Source organism: Rhea pennata, chromosome 1, assembly GCF_028389875.1.
Source record: "Rhea pennata isolate bPtePen1 chromosome 1, bPtePen1.pri, whole genome shotgun sequence".
NCBI classification, from domain to species: Eukaryota; Metazoa; Chordata; class Aves; order Rheiformes; family Rheidae; genus Rhea; species Rhea pennata.
Window position 1 is genome coordinate 72,134,601 of NC_084663.1, and position 20,206 is coordinate 72,154,806.

At 41.2% G+C, this 20,206-nt stretch overlaps 1 protein-coding gene across 4 annotated transcripts in view; it reads left to right on the top strand.

Annotated features, from left to right (window-relative positions):
• The window catches only part of PDE3A (phosphodiesterase 3A), a 257,748-nt gene that overhangs the window by 191,304 nt on the left and 46,238 nt on the right, over positions 1–20,206 (top strand). For 3 of the 4 annotated variants that reach the window (XM_062591400.1, XM_062591408.1, XM_062591418.1), the window contains 2 exons: positions 14,484–14,744; positions 17,427–17,581. In XM_062591400.1, coding sequence (XP_062447384.1) covers positions 14,484–14,744; positions 17,427–17,581 — 416 coding nt within the window. Of the gene's footprint in view, positions 1–9,371; positions 9,399–14,483; positions 14,745–17,426; positions 17,582–20,206 lie in introns of those variants that run through there. The other variant, XM_062591429.1, reaches the window with a different exon arrangement.

Here is a 20,206-nt window from a genome sequence, read left to right on the forward strand (position 1 = left end):
TACAAGATTCCTCCCGCCTCCCCCAGATACAATAATTTCTTTGTTTGCTTAAGATCTTCAAGATCATTTGAAGGAATGCAAGCAGTGAGCAGCTATGGGGCTAATGTATAAAAACAGATTTGGGTTGTTTTTTTTTTTTTTTTTTTTTTTTTTTCCTTTCCCCTTTTCAAATTGCTGGTAGCATGTTACTCCGCGCCCCGCGGAGTTACAGCTCCGCTTTGGAGGAGGAAGAGTGCCACCTGGCGTCCCCTCGACAAGGCTTTCCCACGGCGGATACACCGCGCGCTGCGGAGCTCTGCCCGCGCCGGAACGAGCTCCGCCACCAGCTGCGCTCGACGGCACCGCTGCTCCGCTGCGGGACCCTCTGCCGCGGCGTCTCCAGCGCCGACTCGCCCTAAGCTGCCGCCTCCTTTGAGGCGCCTGAGTGGCCTGCTCGTCTGTGCAAGCAGCGGCGCCGCAGCCTTAGACCCGCGCGCGTGGACCGGCTGCTCCTCGGGTCTTCTCCCCGGAGCTCTCGTCCCCTTCTCCCTCTGGGATGCGGCGGTCACGCAAGGGCTGAGGGACCTGCTGGGGCTTCTGGCTCCATCACCCCCCGGGATGCTCCCGTTTCCCGGCGAGGCCGGGTAACCCCCTTGGAGCCGGACGACACCGGGCGCTCGGCCCCTTGCTCGTTACGGCCCCGTCGGTGAGGATGGGCTCGTGCCGGGGACGGCGGCGAAGCGGAGGAGGGCAGCTGGCGGCTCGGTGCTGGGAAAGCAAAAACAGTGTGTAGAGTCTGAAGGTGATGTTTTTATCCTTTCTGTCTGGTTACCAAGCACAACTAAATCCACACAAATCAGAGTTAAATATGAGGTCCTGTTTGTTTTTAGCTGGCGCAGGCTCCTGTGGTCTCTTCGTGCACGGAGGATTAGGGAGCCTTCAGAGGCAGCTTTTGAGTTTTCTCTTTCTCGTCTGTTTAAAAAAGGCCAACTCAATGTTAATTCCCTTCTTTCCAATTATTTTTCTCCTGCCCCATGTTTCAACTGAGCTGTTAGCGCGTTTAAGCATGAAGTGTGCTACGATGGCTCGGTATAGAATTGGATCGCTATATAGTTAGTTATGGTCCAAAGGTGTATTGGTATCATGTCAGGGAAAACCCATCTGAACTGAAGCCGTCTTTCCTAAAAAGCACAGCAAAGTGGAATCCTGTCAGGCTACCTTCCCGTGCCACCTTGATTTTATCAGCAGGAAATCACACACGTTCCTTTGATCTGACAGTGAAGAAACCGGTGCAAATGAATAAAGTTTTGTGCATGTTTAATTTGGTGGGGTATTTCGCCTTGCATTTCATAAGAGATGAAATGAGCCCAAATAAATGTGACTGCTCAGATTAAGAGCAGTCTTCACATTACTGGCAAAATGCCAGTCTGTTGCACAGTGTGGGGTATGAATGGTATACATTTTCTGATCTGTATTAGCATTTTGCTAGGAATTGCAGTAATTAAAAATATATATAATTTAACTGAAATATTTCTCCTTTCTGGAGAAGCTTACTTCCTCATACTATTGCCAAAAATCTCACCAAATGCATTAGGAGCAGGAGAGAGGTGTATAGAGGTTGTTGGTTAGTAGATTTTTTTTTTCTTCCTTTAATAGGATGAAGGGAGGGTGTTGAGGTCCACTTGTAAAACTCAAATTGAAGTGACCAGAGAGCTAATACAGAAGTAGGAAGACTGAATCCATGTAGTTCATCAGCTGACTTGGCCGAGCACTGCACGGCAAATAATTTTGCTTGTGGTCTCTTTCAGTTTGTTAACAATTGTGTTTACACAAAGCATTGCAATGAGAGAGATGTGCATAATTCTTCATCAGAGTCAGTGGTACAAAGTCAAGTGCTTCTTTCTGATTAAAGTGGTCTTTTATTTTAGTTGCCCTGAGTCACACTGACTATAGAGGGAGACTTTTAGCTTAAAAACTCTGCACTAGGTCACCAGTGTTAGAAAGTCTGAGTATCAGAGTCATCGCTGGGGTCTAATCCAATATGGATCAGTCACATTTAAGCGGACAGAGAGCACTTCAGGCTGCAAGAGACATGCCAAGGCTGCGCAGCAGGCTGAGGCAGCAAAAAGTGCCAATGTGGGCAACAGACGGTTTTGCAGGACCCAGAATCATAACCTTTTCGGAAAAAAATCAGTAACTTTGCACATTTTCAAAGGAAATATTTTAAGTTTTAGAAAGTTGAAATGACATCTTATTCCTATTTTTTTAATAAAAATGCTTTCAAGTTGCTGAAACAAAGCGCAAACAAGCTATTTCTGTTGCCAAAAAATTTCCAAAACAGTCATTTTTCTGTTATGGAATAAAGTATTTTTGGTGTTTGCCTAAAATTGTCAGTAAAATGAAAATCCTTGCCTTGCCGAGTTTGAAAGTCTGGTTTTGTTTGTGAGGACACTGTTTTCTCTGTAGAAGATGGCTGTGAGGCAAACTTGTGTCATTAAAAGTGGAGTGTCATCAGCAAGTAGGTCAATAATATCTCCATCAATTAATATGTCCTTTTGAGTCAAAGTATCAAGGCTTTGTACTGATATGCTGGAGATTGTGGGTCATGTTGTCCCTCTAAAATCAACCTATTGACTCCATTCATTGTAGCCAGTGCTGCTTTTGCACTCTCGAGTTCATCATCACTCGTTCCTCACTGGAGGAGGTTCAGAAGAACCACTGAAGTTCCAGTTCACAAAAGGATTTAACGTGTAACCCACAGTTGATTTTCTTAATGCTTACATCCAAGCAGAGAAATAATTCACTGTAGGAATAGAAATCGTTGTCTAGATGGATTGCCAGCGTAAGCACCAGTGCTTCATGGTCTGTGTCTGTTTGTTGGTCTCTATGGCTCTGTTGCCTCTTGTAAATGAGAAGTTAAAGCTGCTAAATTTAGATGTGACTTCGAATCTGAGCTTCCCCAAAGCATTGAAGTGCTTGGCCCTCAACAAAATGTGCAAATCTCGACACAGGTAACACTGCTTGGTATTGTGAGATGGTCACGATGCAGAAGTACAGACTAGATCAATCTCTAGTTAGAATTCATCAGCATATCACAATTATGGACATTGCCTGCCTTTATTCTCCTCCCTCCCACCCCAGCCTCCCCGAAATGCAAGTCACGAACTACTCACAACCTTATGCCACACGCTGAAAGTAGGACTTGTCTTAGATGAAAACCGTAAAGATGCACATGACGAATCAGTCACCAGCTTGATGAAAGAAGCTGGTGGTAGCTGAGGTTGCTTAGAAAGATACAGATCCTTTTTTTGGCCAGTTCATAGACTACAAACCAGAACAACAGTGGTTGAAAATGGCCGTCCTGTGCAGCCTTCAACTGCATGTTGCTGTGAGCAGCTATATACCTTGTATCTCAGCAGGCAAATATTTTGGGTCAGTTGTGACAAGGACAAAATAAGCCTATAATACAAATGAACTCAATGTGTTTTTAAGTTGTTCCTTGCAGGTCAAGGATAAAGTAGGTTGGGATATGCCTTTTAGTCCTCGGGGCTTACCAGTCTGTCAGGTTAGATCTGTACTAAGTGAAAAAAATCATTTTAACATCATAGAAGAGCCGTAGAGGATAGTGTTTTATTTTTCTTGTACATGAATTACTGTCTGTGATCTGATCTTCACTGATGTATCTGCCTATCTGTGACCAGGGAGAGCTGGCAGGTTTTCACATATAGTACATGCTTTGTGTACCTCTTGCAGGTCCTAGGTTTACGTGTTCAAGTAAAGCTTAGCGAAGTGTACTTCAGAGAAACCGCAGCTCTGCAGAGCTGATGACGAAGGTCTGGGGGCTACAGTCGCTTTTCTTATATGAGTCATAAAGTAAGAATCCAAGATCAAGTCTTAAAGAAGAATGATTAATTCATTTCACACAAGAGTTCATTAGTGACATAGTCATGAGAAAGAGGAGGAGGCATCTATAGGACACCGGGTGATTATTAACTGTTAATAGCAAGAGCATTCTACCTCAGGAGAAGTAAAATAGAGTGAACTGCAAGGTCTGGTGGAGAGAGAAAAAGTATTGAAATTTGACCCGTTTGGTGGCAGTGAGGCTGTTGATTTTCATGAAATTTACTCTTATATATTTTCAAAAAGTGTAGAATATTTGTCCTTGCTTTTGGCTTAATATGCAAAATGCGGCCCAAGATGTAGAGTCGGCTCCTATTGTCATTTGCAAATCCTTGTCATATTTTCAGCAAGAAGTTTAAAAACGTTGTATCTACGACTTCATCAATGATTGTTTCCTAGGTTCTAATTTTCTTTTATTCTGGTTTTGAAGACAAAGTTAGCTTTTTTCTACTTTTTCCCCTTATGGCAATTTTCCTTTAGTATTTAAAAATACATCCGGTGCTCTCTGTAGCAATTCTTTATCCAGAACATAATCTTTTATCATAATTTAGGGGCTGCATTTATTTGCATTATGTTTCTGATGATATTTGATAATGCTATACTGTCAAACAGTTCATAGTAAAGGACTGCGGTGAATGTGAACTTTTAGATGGGATAATGATTTTTCATGCTTATTTCTGCAACTTCCTGCAAAGTGCAATGTCACTTTTCAAGGTGCATCCTAAAAGAGGATGAGATATTTTGAAAGGTGGAAAATTATAGGGTGTTTTGCTCCTTTTGGCTTTGTTCTCATGTGGCTGAGACTGTCAACTTGCAAATATGGGACGATATGTTAGAATGCAGGAGGGAGATTGGTGATTATTGCTTTCAATGGATCTTTTTTTAACTCATGCTGTGTATTTGGCTGCTCTTTTTTAGAATGCAGTAAAATTAAAATAGCTTCCTGTGCTAAGCGGGCAGTTGGGGGAATTGGAGCTGAAAACTCCAATGGGTAAAATCACCAAGTAGTAATAGATGGCGTGTCCTCAGCAATGTGTGCACCCAGCATATTGTTCCTGCTGCATCCCACCTGGTATTACTGCATCGCAAGTTGAGGCTGAAGACAGTTGTTGCTTCTTTCTTTGCATGAACTATCAGCTTCAAGCTACCAGTTTGTGGCCATCTGATGTACAAAATGAAGAATAACAATAGAAAATGATGGAGGACAGTCACTGAAGTACAGATTTGTATTCCTTGGCCTGTGTTATTCAAAGCAGATTTGAGTCCTATTTAGAATTTATTTTTTTGCTGTGTTTTAAAGAAAAGTGTTTATTTTAAAAGTTCTGAATTGAACTGGAGCAATGATTCCTTTTTAAATAATAAACCCTGACTGTGTACCACTAACTCCGATCTGCTGTATGTCATCAAATAGTTCTTCAGCCTGTGATAGTCCTGATAGTTTATGGGTACTAGACAGCCAAACTGTATAGAAAGTCCCTGGGAACTGTGTGGCTGCATCCCTGAGGCACTGCTGAGAACATCAAACCTAAGTGGTTTACCTTGGAGGCAATGGGCAGAAACTGAAGCACAGGCAGTTCCGCCTGACCGAGAGGGGGGATTTCTTCCCTGTGAGAGTGACGGAGCTCTGGAACAGGTTGCCCAGGGAGGTTGTGGAGTCTCCTTCTCTGGAGATATTCAAGGCCCACCTGGATGCAATCCTGCCTAACGTGCTCTAGGTGACCCAGCTTGAGCAGGGAGGTTGGACTAGAGGATCTCCAGAGGTCCCTTCCAACCTTACTGATTCTATGATTCTAAGTGTTGGCATTTCTACAAGATTTCCAAGCTATCGCCAGAGGCTCTTAGCCTGTGCTTTTGCATCATTCTGTGAGTTATTTCCCAGGATCCTTCTCTTGAGATACCTTTTGGAGAAAGTAATACAAACTCCTTGCAGCATCTTCATTTGACCTGGGCTTTCCCCAGGAACCAAAGGGAAATCTAGCATACTACTGGTTCCCGCTTGCATCGTGCAGCGCTTGTGCCACAACGGTACTACCCATGTGCTCTGGGCGACCCCCCTCTTCCTACTTTCCATATGTTTTCCAGTGTTTTCCAGTAGCAGCTGAGGTATTTGACCCATACCATGGGAGGAGGCAATGTGGAAAATCAGGTACTACTTTGTGTCAGTGCCAGTGATTTCTGACAGATACCAAATCCTGGGAAATTCTTCTGTTGCTTTGGGTTAACTTCAGTACTCAAATCCACTTGGGTGCAAATCTTACTAAATCTAGTAGTCCATCTCCTTAGGGAATATTTGTGTGTGTATCATTTTTTTTTCATTGCTTGGATAACATCAGCTGTGGAGTTAGTTTCTTCTGCCTCATGTTACAAACCTGGGAAAACTTGCCATGTGATCTGAAAGCAAGAACTGAGAGTTTTCCTTGCAAGTTATAGATGGCACCAAAACTGCTTAGGATGGAAATGTATTCTCTCTCTTTCTCTCTCTTTTTCTTTTCCCCTCCCCTGAGCATTCGCAATGCTTATCTGTGAAACCCTTGAAGCCATGCTTTCCTGAGGAAATGTCTGTTTGTCTATTGCTTATGAGATGCGAAAGATTTTCCTATGTATTATTATTTAAAGCAGATGTCTCTGTTAAAACTCTGAGCAGCTGTAGTTCACCCAGGGAGACACTCACCCAAGCCTCTGCACTGAACAGGGGAGAAATCGTCCTGTTATCAGGGCTAACAGTTATCATGTCATCATCATGCAGCAAGAGAGAAGAATGACTGAGGTGTAAGTCTCAGCTGAAAACTGCAGTTTGGGATTAAATGCATTCCTTTAGATGTGTCTCAACCTTTGGGATGCCATACTTAATTTACAAGACACGAGAGGAGCGTGTGGAGGTATGAGCAGTTAGGACCTGCAGCATCTTTAGGAATTTTGGTGACTAGTTTCTGCCAAACACAGAAATGATGCGAGACTAGCTTTGGTTTTGTTTTCCCCAGGAACCATATAACTAAATCTGGGCATATCAGGTTAGGGAAAGCAAAAGATGCCCTTTACTGCAACTTCAGTGCCTGCCACAGATTAAATGATACCAGTTTGCTAAGAGTTGTTACCATGAATAAAACACTCTAAAATAGTGTTCTTCTAAATGTCTGAACAATTCTTCTCAAATGCTGAAATAATTTGCCCTAGGCAAATACCTGACATGGGCCGCTTCAGTCTGAACTCCTTGGCTGACAAAGTTATCAGAACTGAAAGGTCCTGTAATGGAAAAAGTTTAGTCAGCTTTAACTGTGAGTTCTATGAATGGTGTCACTTAAGGTAGAGATACAGGAAGCAGAGATGGCGACTGCAGCCCCAGAGCAGAGTTTGCTATAAATGGTGATGCATTCCGTAGATCTTATAAGAAAAACAAATTATTTCCTCCTCAAACCCGTGCCTCTTTCTGAAAGATTCCAAATTCAATATTTACAAAGTTGTGATTACTCTGAAAAGATTAAATGTTAGAGCCATTTAAAAATGGTATTGTTTTTATTCTGGTTCCCTCTAGAGAACAGGCTTGTGTGATCATGCTGTCTGATAGTTTCAAGCAAATTTGACAGTGGGAAGGAGCCTCTCAGATAACCTATCTTCCTAGAAATTTTGTGACAACCAGTTATGGGGTACCAGAGGAAGATCCAAATTAGTGGCCTTGTTTGGTAGTAGATGCTGGGCTGTTCAGCACGTGAATTATGGTGGGAATACTATCCAGAGTAGCCCATCAGCGTACGTGGAGCTCCAAGCACAGCTGCTCCTGCTGACCATATGCCTGCAGGGTCAGTGCTGCAGAACAGGCTTGTTGCAATAAAGCGAAGGCTGAGTAGACTAAGAATACACCTCTTCAGTGAGCCCCGATTCTGTTAGCTCCTGCCTTCCCAGAACGGCTTATGCATACTTGTACTGGTCATGCTTCAGTTCCCTGAGCCCAGATCCCTTCCCAGATCAGGAGTTCAACCTGACTGTTACCAGAAAGGACTGTATATATATTTACGGTTAATACATGTTTTCACACTGATACCATCCCAAATGCCATGTAACCAGAGTCAAACCCGAAGTTGTTATGGCTCACTCAACATCTTGAGTATTCCCTCATTACGGACTTATCTTTTGTGCTTCAATGTTTTTCTTACGGTTGGGTGACTATGGACAGCTCTGCAAGTGGTCCACCTTTAAAGAGAAGTGAAAATGCTGTGCTTCACTGAGATGAAGACAAAGATTCTCAGAAATGTCCTGTTCATTTAGAGAAAGGGAGAAAACCCTAAAAGTCTTGCATTAGTACAAATAATAATAAATTAAAAAATAATAAATCTGTGCAAGACTCCAGTTCTGCAGCTTTAAATGCAGGAAAGTGAAACGTCAAAGAATTGTGTGCACGCTTTTCTTTCTCCTTAGTCATTCAGGGGAGGGTGGAGTAGTTGAGTTTGAGGCGCCTTTAAAATGATTCATTATTTCCATAGAAGCCAATTCATGTTTATCCTTCAAATCGCTCTGTGGACATTAAAATAATGGAGAATTATATTTGCTTTTAATTTTGTTTCCAGACAGCTTGGCCTGAGTGTTCATGATGTGACTTGGAAACTATATCAAATTGTGATTTATTGTTCCTCGTAATTGTGTGAAGATTGAAGATATGCTGGATGCAGCTCTTTTCCTTTTTCCCCTTACTACCCCCCCTTTCTTTTGCTTGCAGAATGTACTTGAGTGTAATGTGGTGAAAGGCCAACATCTCTGCTTTTAGTGCTTCTTCTTAGTGTATTAGCCGTAGCAAATGAAGATTTTTTTTTAACATAGGGCCATGTGAAATGAATTGTGTATTGTATTTGATGACGGGTTTTTTTTTCTTTCTTCTCTTTTTCTATTATGCTTAACTTTTGACTGTTTTGTGATGTTAATCATCTTTTCTTGTTGGGTGGAGAGAGAGTAGTATTTGTTAGTTAAGCTGGATGAGTTTAGTTTTATGAGAATCAGATGCAGAACATCAACTGAGCAGAGGAGGGGGGCAGAATTTTATTTGCAGTAAGGCATCTGTTAAGTATAAGGATACCAAATCTGCTTCCCAGGTGGGTCAACTGTTTCTTAACCAGGAAAAATTCATAACTAAATTTACCTAGAAGGACTTACAGATAAAGGAATGTTTTATTCTCATTTTCCTTAAAGGTATTGTTCCTACACAGTTTTATCTGTTTTTCCCCCTAGTCAGTAAAAAGCTATTCTCAGATTTTTCTGAATAATATAACTTAATAAAATAAAATGGAATTTTTATAAAATGTAATATAAAAACCTACAGAAGATAATACAAATTCTGAAATATTTTGTTTCAGCCATGCTACAGAATCCAAACCAAGTTATCCAACACTAAAAATTCAAATGACCATTAAAATTTAGCAGAACATTGTCTTCAATTGCATTGAAGACTGTAATTTGAATCTTCCTAGGAGATAAGAGTTCTGTGCCCTGGTGATCTGATCCTACGATTGCAGCAGTGGATGCACTTCTTGGTACGTGAAAGTTTTCTTGCAAATTCACAGCAACTGCCCTACTAAGTTTAATCACACTTAAGTGATTACACAGTTAGTGCTATGAAATGTGCATGTCAGTCCCCAGTCTATAATACTTCCTACCATCATCTGGCCACCTTTTTTCATTTTTGATCTTTGGGGAGAAAAAAAACAAAAAAAAAAACAAAAAAGATTTTTTTTTCTCCTATTTCTATACATAAAAAGAAACCCACAGACACACACCAAATGCATTGAGACCCAGTCAGGAGTTCCAGGTGGTACCACAGCCTAAGATACCAATCTGAAAGTCAGTTTAAAAGAGAAAAAAAGCACAAAACTGGCTGGTTTTCAACATAGCAAGCAATTTAGTTTACTTATTACCTTATTTATCAGAAAGCATGTTTAGTCGGTCTGATTTTTCTTTGGTTTCTAGCCTGTTTGTTTCTTGTGCACATGCCCTAGAACATCACTTCTAGTCTCTGCATGACATTGCTTAAATCCAAGTGGGGGTGAAGTCACAAAGTGAACAGCAAGCCAACCTTCTCCAAAATTCATGCAGCGAAACTGCATTCACAGTTATAAGTATAGATTGGTAAATGAATACTCTAAAACAAAAATTCACCTTAGTATAGCTGGCTTTTTCTTTTTTAATCAAGTTAGAGCTGTTTGTGTTATTGTTGATTGTAAACATGTTATTTCATGCCTGTATTCCCAAGTATCCGGCCTTTGGGTTTATACGAGTAAGTGGTTTGGAAAGAATCCAGATCAGTTCATGCAGAGGCTATTCACATTAGTAGAAAACTATGTACAAAATTTGAGCATGGATTTTTTAATGCATTTTAACCCTAAAAAATGGTTGTGTTGGTATATATGTGTGAATGAATATGTATATATAATGACATCAATCTACAGTTTTAAGGAATTTGCAGTCCTGCATGAATCTTTATTACTTCACATTACCATATGTATGTTATCAAAAATTCCAGGATTACTTGTCCTTTTAGAAAACATACTTTAGTTTACAATTTGAATAATGGCTTTAAAAGCAGATAGACACTGGTATTACTGTTTTAAATTAAGGAATCTAAAAGATCCAGTACTTTTCAATTTTTTCTTCCATCCAGTGTGTAAGCAACTGTTTTGTGAAAACAGTAATTTAAATATCTGCCTTTTTATCTAGTCAGACCATTGATAGGATTCCAGATTCATCCTGAAGTAGATAAAATATTCAAGCCACTTGAAAAAAAGAAACTATTTCCCTATATATGAGTTCTATGCAATTAAATTACAACATGCAAACTGTGTGCATTTAGAATGTGCCATTAATGTACTGAAATCAGTGAATTAGAGCAGTGTTTACCCTCTTCTCTTTCTTCAGGTTGAATTTATGCTTGATCATTTCTCATTTTAGATACCCTCTTGATTTCTAAGGACTGAATGATGTAGCTTTACGGTCCGTTTAAGCAATATTGTAATTATGACATGCGGTGACTGCTGCTTAAAACATCTCCCTCTTACAGTGCAGTGGTGTCTTTGAAGTACCGTGTAAAGTGTTTTCACTTGGCAGGATTGTGCAATGCAGGATGTCATGCGGCACACATTGAAATCTGGTGATGTTTTAATGGTTGCTTTGGCTGTCAGGATACACTGACAGGATATAAGAGTCGTCACAGCCCTGGCGAAGGGCGCTAAGCTTTTGCCTCCGAGTCCTTGCGCATGTGGGACTGACCTCTTGGGCACACCTCGCCCAGGTGAGCTGAGCGCCGGCACGGCTTTGGTGTGAGGTGTCAGCTGAAAGCTTCTGCTCTGCAGGCAGTACCCTTTTGGTCAAAAATCCTAAAGGTCTTGCCGCTTGCTACATCAAGAGCTTACAATGCTCAGGGCAAGGTGGTATCATCTGTGATATTACTAGCTCTGGAGCCTTTCCCAGTTGCAGTGCATGCTTCCAAAGTCGTGCTTCATTCCCACTTATTTATTCTGGTGTGGGCTTCAGCTTCAGCTGCGTTACGGCATTGTGTAGGTAAGTACCTGCCTTGTCGGGTCGGGTGCAGGCTGTCCTTGGTGCAGCTCAGGAGGGAGGATACAAACCCTGCGCGTGGTACCACGTCCCTGCTCCTGGGCTACATGTCTGCACCAGCCCCTCACGTAACCCCGGGCAGCCCGCAGTTTGGGTCAGATAAATTTGCCGGCTAGCAGACTCGAGGCAAGGTTCCCCACACCACGACGAGGCCACTCCGCACATCAGGCAGCACGCGGCAGTACCCGTGCCGTTGGAGAGAGAAGGGCTGTTTCCCTCTCCCCTGTCCCCTGCCCCTCGCTTGGTACTGATCACGGAGAACAATGTTGGCTGCTTTGCAAAACATCAGCGCTGCTCTACAAAATCTGGGCCGCTGCGTATGGCCCGCTGAGTCAGACTTGTTTACTTCATTGGTGTATTAATCTCTGTCTCTGATCAGCAGTCAACAACTTCAGGCTCCAGGCTTAATAGAATTTCAAACTGTAGATTATGCAGTTTTGCTGAAAATATGCGGCTTCTATCGCACTTTGAATGATGTATTCTCCCTCACTCCCCTTTGGTCTGTTTTTCAAGGCTGAGGTTAAGACAGATAATTAATTCCTCCCATCCCAAGCTCTGTCTTTTAATTTAAGAATTTTCGTTAGCATCTGCCAGAATCTTCTGCATGGACTCCTGAGAGGTTAAGCAATAAAGAGAACCATTAAATGAACTTCAACCATTTGTTTTTTTCAGTAGGATAAGACAGCTCTTTAGTATATGAACTAATTTCTTGTCTTTTGTTTTTATACCAAAGAAAATAAACCAGAAATGCAGAAAGAAGAGGCTGACTTTCTGGTTGTATGGTAGGATGGAGAGCAAGAGGGCCCTGTGTCCTGGTCCTGAGGCTCATATCTACATTAGCAAGATGTAGGGCACAATCAAAGTGGGTTAGTGGAGTGAAATGGCTACTGCCAAGGACCTGATGTCCACACCATGTGTTTGGGACCATGGTGGGGAGAGGTTATTTCAGGCTGAAAGCCTGTTAGTAGTTGGAGTGCATGAGATGCACTCCTGGAGCACACCTCACCGTTCGGTTTCATCTGAAGGAAAGCAGTTTTTATGCAGCCGGAGTACTCTGCGATGTGGGCTAAAGACAGAAGTCTTTATGGCATCTGAGGACAACAGGAACGCTCACTTCGAAAGCATACCTCTGATCTAAAGTGAAATACCAGTGTGTACCCACTATGTATGTATCGCCTTAATCAAAACAATTTTACTTCTTACCTCAGCTTACATGTGGCTAAAATTTAGTTAATGTATCGCTTTCCTCAGAAAGCTTTTATTTTGCTCTTCCTTGTAGTAAAGCCTTTTGTGAGGCTGAAGCAGTTCCAGGCTCTGGTGATGAATGCTCTTCATTGATGTACTGGGAGGCCCTTAAATGCTGTTCCTGGTGGGTCGCTCCCAGCCAGGGTTCTGGTCTTTCTCCAGTTAAACAGAGTCTGCCCAATTCTCCATCCTATGTACTTCCTGCTTCAAGAAACCTTTATGCTCTTCTCACAAGCATAATTCCTCCATTTGGAAAACTGTGTATCTTAGATTTTTCTAAGAAAGATATGAAAACAAATTAGCACAAATTCTTCTGGGAGGGTGTCCCAGGCATACTGCGCTTACTGAAGAGTCCCAAGCATTAACAGCTGGACTGCGCTTACATCTCTGAAGTGCACCAAAGAAATAATGGTCAGTCTTGGAGTACCTTGAATTAGTGATTCCTGGTAGAATTTATGGTGATTTATAGTGTGTCAGTTGGCGAGGCTGAAATGTCACGGCTGTATTGAAAGTTCAGAAGTGATGAAAGGTGTTCTTCCTGCCTTTCTATTTATTCTGCTGCAGTATACATCCAATCTCCCTGTTCTTCTAGCAGATTTTGAAGATCCTCAGTCCTTTGCAGTTGTCTCATCAGTTGTCAGTTCGCAGAGTTGGTAACTTTCCTGATTTTGGCAATAGATTGTTTCTTTCAGGGGCAATATGTTGCACTACTGTGTTTTGAGACTGGTAGTAGTTGGAGCTGCTGGATATTTGGAAATTGTGGACAAACTCAAGGTGCACGTATAGATCAAGCGTCTTGTGCAGGCACTGTAAGTCCAAGGTGTTCCTGGAGCATGAGATTCCTTGCAGATGTGATGAGTCGACTGTGCGTATAAGGGCAGTTTGCTCTCATCACGGTTGGTTTGTAGTGCAAAATGTACAGGTTGATTATATGTGTGTACCGGGAAGGATGTGTGAGACCTGCCAATAGAAAGAACTGTTCCTCAGAGTTATGTCTGTTTCCACACCACTTTAGTTAATGATCCTTTTTAAAGGACATACGTAAAGTAGGAATGTATTTCAAAGCCAGCAGGAAGTAAGAACCATCTGAATTGGTCATACAAGTTTGCAGAGTAATTCTTCCTGTCACCTTTGTCTGAATAAAACGAGGATTGGATAATTCAATTTTTGCTCTGTTTCAGTTTCAGGATAGCTGCCCAATACACAGTTGCTTGTCAAAGATTGCTGTTGCCACCACACCAGAATGCTAAATTTCAACAGTGTGGAGGTATTTTAAGAATCTCGTGCTTGGGATTGACTTCATTCATTGAAGCATAAGCACTGAATGTAAGATTCTTCTGTAGTTAGTAAAAAGGCATCTCTGAGGAGGAACTCCTTTCTGTCCTAAGCTAGGTCTCCAAAATGAATTGTACAAATAGCCCTGATCATTGACTGTGTTTTTATAGTAAGCCTGAACAGCTCCTTCAGATAGGGCAGGTAAGCTGTAGGTATGAAATCTATAAAATTAGATAAGATGAAATTGATAAGATGGATCAATAAGATGAAATTTTAAACTTTTTGTGGAATGTGACCATTATGTCTGATGCTCAATCTATTCAGCATATTTCTCTTTGTTTAAATAATTATTTCGTTGTATTATTTTTCCACTCTGTACATAAGCCCTTCAGCAAAAGTTGCTAAGAAATTTCACTCTATATTTAGATACTGCTTAGCAGGTTTGCACACTTCTGTTGCCTTACATATATTATTTTTGTCTTCTGCAGTCTTCTGGTACCAGTATTACAGTGGATATCGCTGTCATGGGAGAAGCACATGGGCTCATTACAGACCTCCTGGCAGATCCTTCACTGCCCCCCAATGTGTGCACATCACTGAGGACAGTGAGCAACCTGCTTAATACGCAATTAACCTTCCAGGCGATTCACAAGCCAAGGGTGAACCCTTTGGTGTCCTTCAGTGAGAACTACACCTGTTCTGACTCAGAGGAATGTCAGGAAAAGGGAGAAAAACTAGCTATTCCCAAGGTGAGTACTTGATGGTCCTGCCCATCATATTAAAACTTGACTGTTGGTTTCATAATAAGACACTTTCTGGCCTTGAGACCAGCTTAAATTTGGTCCAGGCATTTTTGTAATGGGATATTTGAGCCAGAAAAATTCACACAGAAGTAGTGCCATTTTCTTGGCAGGTGAGGTAGGAGCTTAAATGAGGAAACGTCAGGGAGCAGAGCAAGCAAAAGCATTTCAGCGTCCATACTCAGACATTTGCTCCGCTGCTTCTCACACAGCAATTCCTCTCCCACTCAAAATATTTGAGCTGCTGTATGTGCAGTGACCTTCCTAGCTGATAAGCAGTAGGAGTGGTAATGTGAGGGATCTTACTCCCTGCTTTGAAGGTTGGAACTTGAAATTCCATAAAATTTTCAGTCTCTTCTTACTTCCCTGAGCTGAAAATGTAAAACCTATAGAAGTTAATGGAAAACTCTGTGTTGACAACCTTGAGGAGCTTTGAATCAAGTTGCAAATGTTCCATACAAAAAAACAAACCAAAACAAAGTATTGTAGGCTCATGAGACAATCTTGAGAGGAAAAAAAAAGAATCAAGGTGTATATATATTACTGCCTTGGCAGTATGGATGCTCAGAATTCTAAAAGATAGAGAAATGGCCAGTGTTATTCACATTCAGTGAATGACCAACCAGAAAAAAAAAAAAAAAAAAAAAAAAAAAAAAAAAACTCAGCTTCGAAGTAGTTTGAATTGTAGGTTCATTGCTAATTAGCTGCCCTGCAAGGCGTACATTTCTCTTTTGGAACCAAACCAAGATACTTCTATCCTGTGATTTCCCCTATAAAATTAAATGTAGGCAGACTACTGTTGCATAGGCAAATATTTTCCACTTTTAGCTGTTCAAATTGCACAGCCAGCATTCATTCGAGCATTTCCTGGCATCTGAATTGCAACGTTAGTGATCCTTTTTTTGTTTATTTTAGTGTGATGATTATTAATACCCTATTAGCCTGTGTAGCTGCTGCATACAAAAAAATGAAATGAGTGGTCACAGGTTGTGAAAAGTATGTTCCAGTTAATTTTAGTGTGCACATGCATAATGACTGGGCTTTAGGTACTGAGGGGAAAAATTATATGGAAGAACACTGCCATCACATGAGCAAACACAGTGAACAGATACCCGTTTGCTATTGTGTAATACCTAGTGAGGAGAACAGAAGGGAAGGGCAAAGAAATGAGTTAAATGCTACAGAGGAATAATTTGTGACTGAAGAATTCACTGACCTAAGCACATTGTGGTTGACAAAAATGTAACACGTTTACAATCATTTATTTACGTGCCTAAATATAGATTTAGGGATGTTACCATAAGCATCTGAGTATTTAGGGTAAGGAATTAATACATTTATTTATTTACTTGATCCTTCTGAGCCACAAGTGTCTTCCATCTCCTATCTCTTAAGCCCCTGGCAAGGTTAAAGCTCTTCATCATAGAGAAATATTTATTGTAGTTCTTAACTGTAAATACTTCACAAGATAAGAAAAACATCTTACAAAATGGTAGCATCTACAACAGCAAATCTGGCTCCACAAAGACTGTCCATATCATCATCCCTTATTGCCTCTGTCTGCCTTCCTGCTTTGGAAAAATGACAGTATTATTAGCAAGAAAAAAAGGAATAGAATGAGGAGAGAGAAAAATGCAAGGTAGTCAGAAAAAATCTGCTGTAAACAGTCATACTCTCTCTTTAAGCTTTTTGGAGGACAACATAACTTATAGCATGGAAGTTTTATTTTAGTGGGAAATCTTCAAATCGGGTAGATGTGTTGATGCTTCCCCTGCCTTATTTTTCCTCCAGCCTTTCTTGCCTTGCGCCTCTCATGACAGAGCACTCAGGGCAGCTTAAATCACAGAATCATACAAGGGTTGAGGTTGGAAGGGACCTCTGGAGACCAGCTGCTCCAATCTTCCTGCTTAAAGCAGGGCCAGCTAGAACAGGTTGCTTAGAACTGTTTCCAGTGGTGTTTTGAATATCTTCAGCGATGGAAACTCCACAACCTCTCTGGGAATCTTGTTCCAGTGTTTGACCACTCTCACAGTAAAAAAGTTTTTTTCTTATGTTTAAATGGAATTTCTTGTATTTTAATTGGTGCCCATCACTGGACACTATTGAGCAGAGTCTGGCTCCATCTTCTTTAGACCATCAGGTATTTATGTACATTGATAGGATCGCCCCGCAAGCCTTCTCCTCTTGAGGCCAAACAGTCCCAGCTCTCTCATTCTCTTCTCGTATGACAAATACTGCAATCTCTTAGTCATCTTAGTGGCTCTAAAGGACTTGCTAAGTAACATTGACCAAGTCACATAAGACCAGTATTTCTCAATTGCTCAATGCTGGCTCAGTGAGAGTGCCAAGCATTGAATGTCTATGATTATTGGGCTATGGATAGATAGCTTTTTCTTAACTTTACCATCTCAAAACATGGAGGAAATTCCAAATCCTCCAAACATTTAAAGCACCTGGCTGTGTTGATTTCCATGGGAGTTAGGCAACTTAATACCTGGGAAAATCAAAACTTAAAAGTACTTCACCAGGTGTTGTCAGGAAAAATTAATCAAACAATAGATAATGTTTTTCTTCTACCTGTTTAAAGCTCTTGTAAGCTGGTATAACTGTAAGAAATTGATTTCTCTCTAGCGCTTACGGAGAAGTTTGCCTCCAGGACTGCTGAGACGAGTGTCCTCAACTTGGACCACAACAACTTCAGCCACAGGATTACCTACGCTGGAGCCAGCCCCAGTGAGAAGGGATCGCAGTGCCAGCATCAAACCACATGAATCATCTTCATCTAGGTTAGCAAATTACCTCCTCTCTCTTTTGTGTGTGTCTCTGGGCAAATTTCTCTGGTTCTCTGCACTAAAGTCCATCTTTAAAAGTTCTGGCTGCAAAGCATGTTAGAATGATTTTTTCACATCTCTCTAAACGGGGTTACCAAAGGAATGCAGATTGGCTGAATTCTGCTGGAACTATTCCTATTACAGGGAAAGAAAGTAGGAAAAAATCAATTTAGGCTAGCAGCATGAATAATTATACAATAAAACTGGAAACAAGGCAAGATTATGCGATAACACCCTTGATATGCAAAGGTTTCTTCCCTGGGTATCACGCAGCCGAGGGACAATTCCAACAGGTAACTGAGCCGCTGAACATCACTTTTCAGAACACACCTGGTGATACATTCCATTCATTAAACAAATTCTTAAAGCACTTCTCTAGCCTCAAGATACTACCTTGCAGAATATAAACTATCCCCAAAGAAGCTATTCTGTAGTTTTTTCCTCCTTACAAATGGCATATCAAAAGATCCTACAGCACAATCTACAGCACTACAGCATGGTTTAGCAGAGAGGAGAAAGTTTAGTTTCTAGGCAGATTTGCTATGATTGTTTTTTTTTTAAAAAAAGTTTTATCTTAGAGTAAAATTACAAAGGAAGAGTTACCAATAGAGTTTGAAAAGCAAGGTGTAAATGAGATGGGCAGTGTAGGGTTGAACTGCAGGTTAGGTACCATAATTTCCCTGGTTTTAAGCACTGCAGTGGAGCATTTCCTTCCTGTCAACAGCAGAGTTTAGATTCTGGGATTCAGACTAAGATTTTGATGCTGCATTGTACCTTTGACACAGAAAAAAACTCAAAAGCTAAAGCTGAAATCTGTTTTTCTGTCAATATGCATAGGGCTTCAAAACTTGTGGTGGTTAGTACCACCAATAGCTGATGCTTAAAATATCCTTGATCCGAGTCATCTCATCTAGTTAAAAGTATTTTCCTAATTTCCCACTAAGAGGGAATAAACGCAGCTGTTCTGACTGTTGACTTTTACTTATGATGCATTTAAATATTTATATATCTAAGATGCACCTTATTTTCAGGGATCCTGTAAGCAAGGGCTGATACTGGAAGAATCACAGCTACAAAGCAGGATAATTAGTAAAGCCTCAACATCGATTGCAGCAAAGTATCTGGAGGAATTGTACATTACCTGTTTGTCTTGCTCAGAAAAGAGAGGCTTGGGTCCCTGGTGCTGTTAAGTATGTTGTATCGCGTATATCGCATAGCTGTTTCATCAGGGAGGGTACTCTGAATACTGGTATACAGTTCCTGTGCTCCCCTTCATCCTTTCTGGCTCCATGAACATTTTTCTATTCTAGTCAGAATGGAGCAGAAGAGCTGGATATTTACAGTGCTGTCCTGGGAGAATAATCTTCATATCCTCTTCATACCTGAGCAAGTGCTATAATCTCAGAGCTATTGAATAAGGAAAGAGCATGGAGACATGTTTTGCTGGGGGCAACGGAAGAGCAGAGGAAAGACACTAAATTCAAGCAGAGAATTTAGGCTTGTGATCTCAGAAAATATGTGTGCTTATCTGCAATTCAAAATTTGGTGCCTATAGAGGAGGAAAAGACAGGACTTGAGAAAGCCCAACATAACATCCACAGCACATGTTGTTGCTGGGGTGAATATAGTCCCAGAGTGCTGGCTTTTGTCAGACTTTTCAGTCTCTCTTACAGATATGTTACTTTCCCATACAGGTATCGCCTGTCTAGGGGGGCTAGGTGTTTAAGGCTGCCTACAGAGTACACTGAATGTCTAGTGCAAGAAAAATAAGTGGTTAGCCAAAATTCCCTTTGTGAGGAGTCCCATGTATCACAGTAAAAGTAAATATAAAGGAGCTATAACCAAATGGAAATACTCTTCAGTCACTGCTCCTCTGTGGTTCCCAGGGCGCATTTGATTTATACTGTTGATCCCAGGCTCTCACGTAGTATGTAAGCATCCTAAGATGGGAATCCGAGGGAGAAGAAGGGGAGCAATTAAATATTATTGTTGGTCCTTTCCTACAGTTGTTATATAACTCTGCATGAAGCGCCGGCTAAGCAGGCCATCTATCAATTCTTCCTACATTTAATGTCGCCAGTTGTATGATTATACCTCTGTCAAGCCTCCCAGCCTACTGTCCGCAGATCTTCTTTTACAGTAGGAGAAACAATGTATATTCTAGAAAGAGGAAAAATGACACCTGTAAGTCTATCCTTAAAAGTTTTGGCAGATCAATACAGATATGCTTTCAAGGAAAAGAATTCTGAATTGAAGGGAAAAAATCTCCTTTGTTACCTGCCACTTCCCCAGCACCAAATTCAAGCATGCCACAGGGCACAGAGAAAGGAGCATTTCATGGCTCAAAGGGGAGAAGAGGAGGAATGCCCGTGGATTCAGCCCATGGCAGTTTCTGCAATTACAGAATCTGCAGCATATATGCCCTGCAACCTAGGACATCACCTCCAGATTTCTGTAGTCATGGATCTGCAAATATCTCCCTTAAATCTCTGTTTAAGATTAGGAATCCTGCATTCTTGCAACTCCATTTGACTAAACTAGTAACTGTGGTTTAACTGGTAAATATGGTCTGCTCATAGT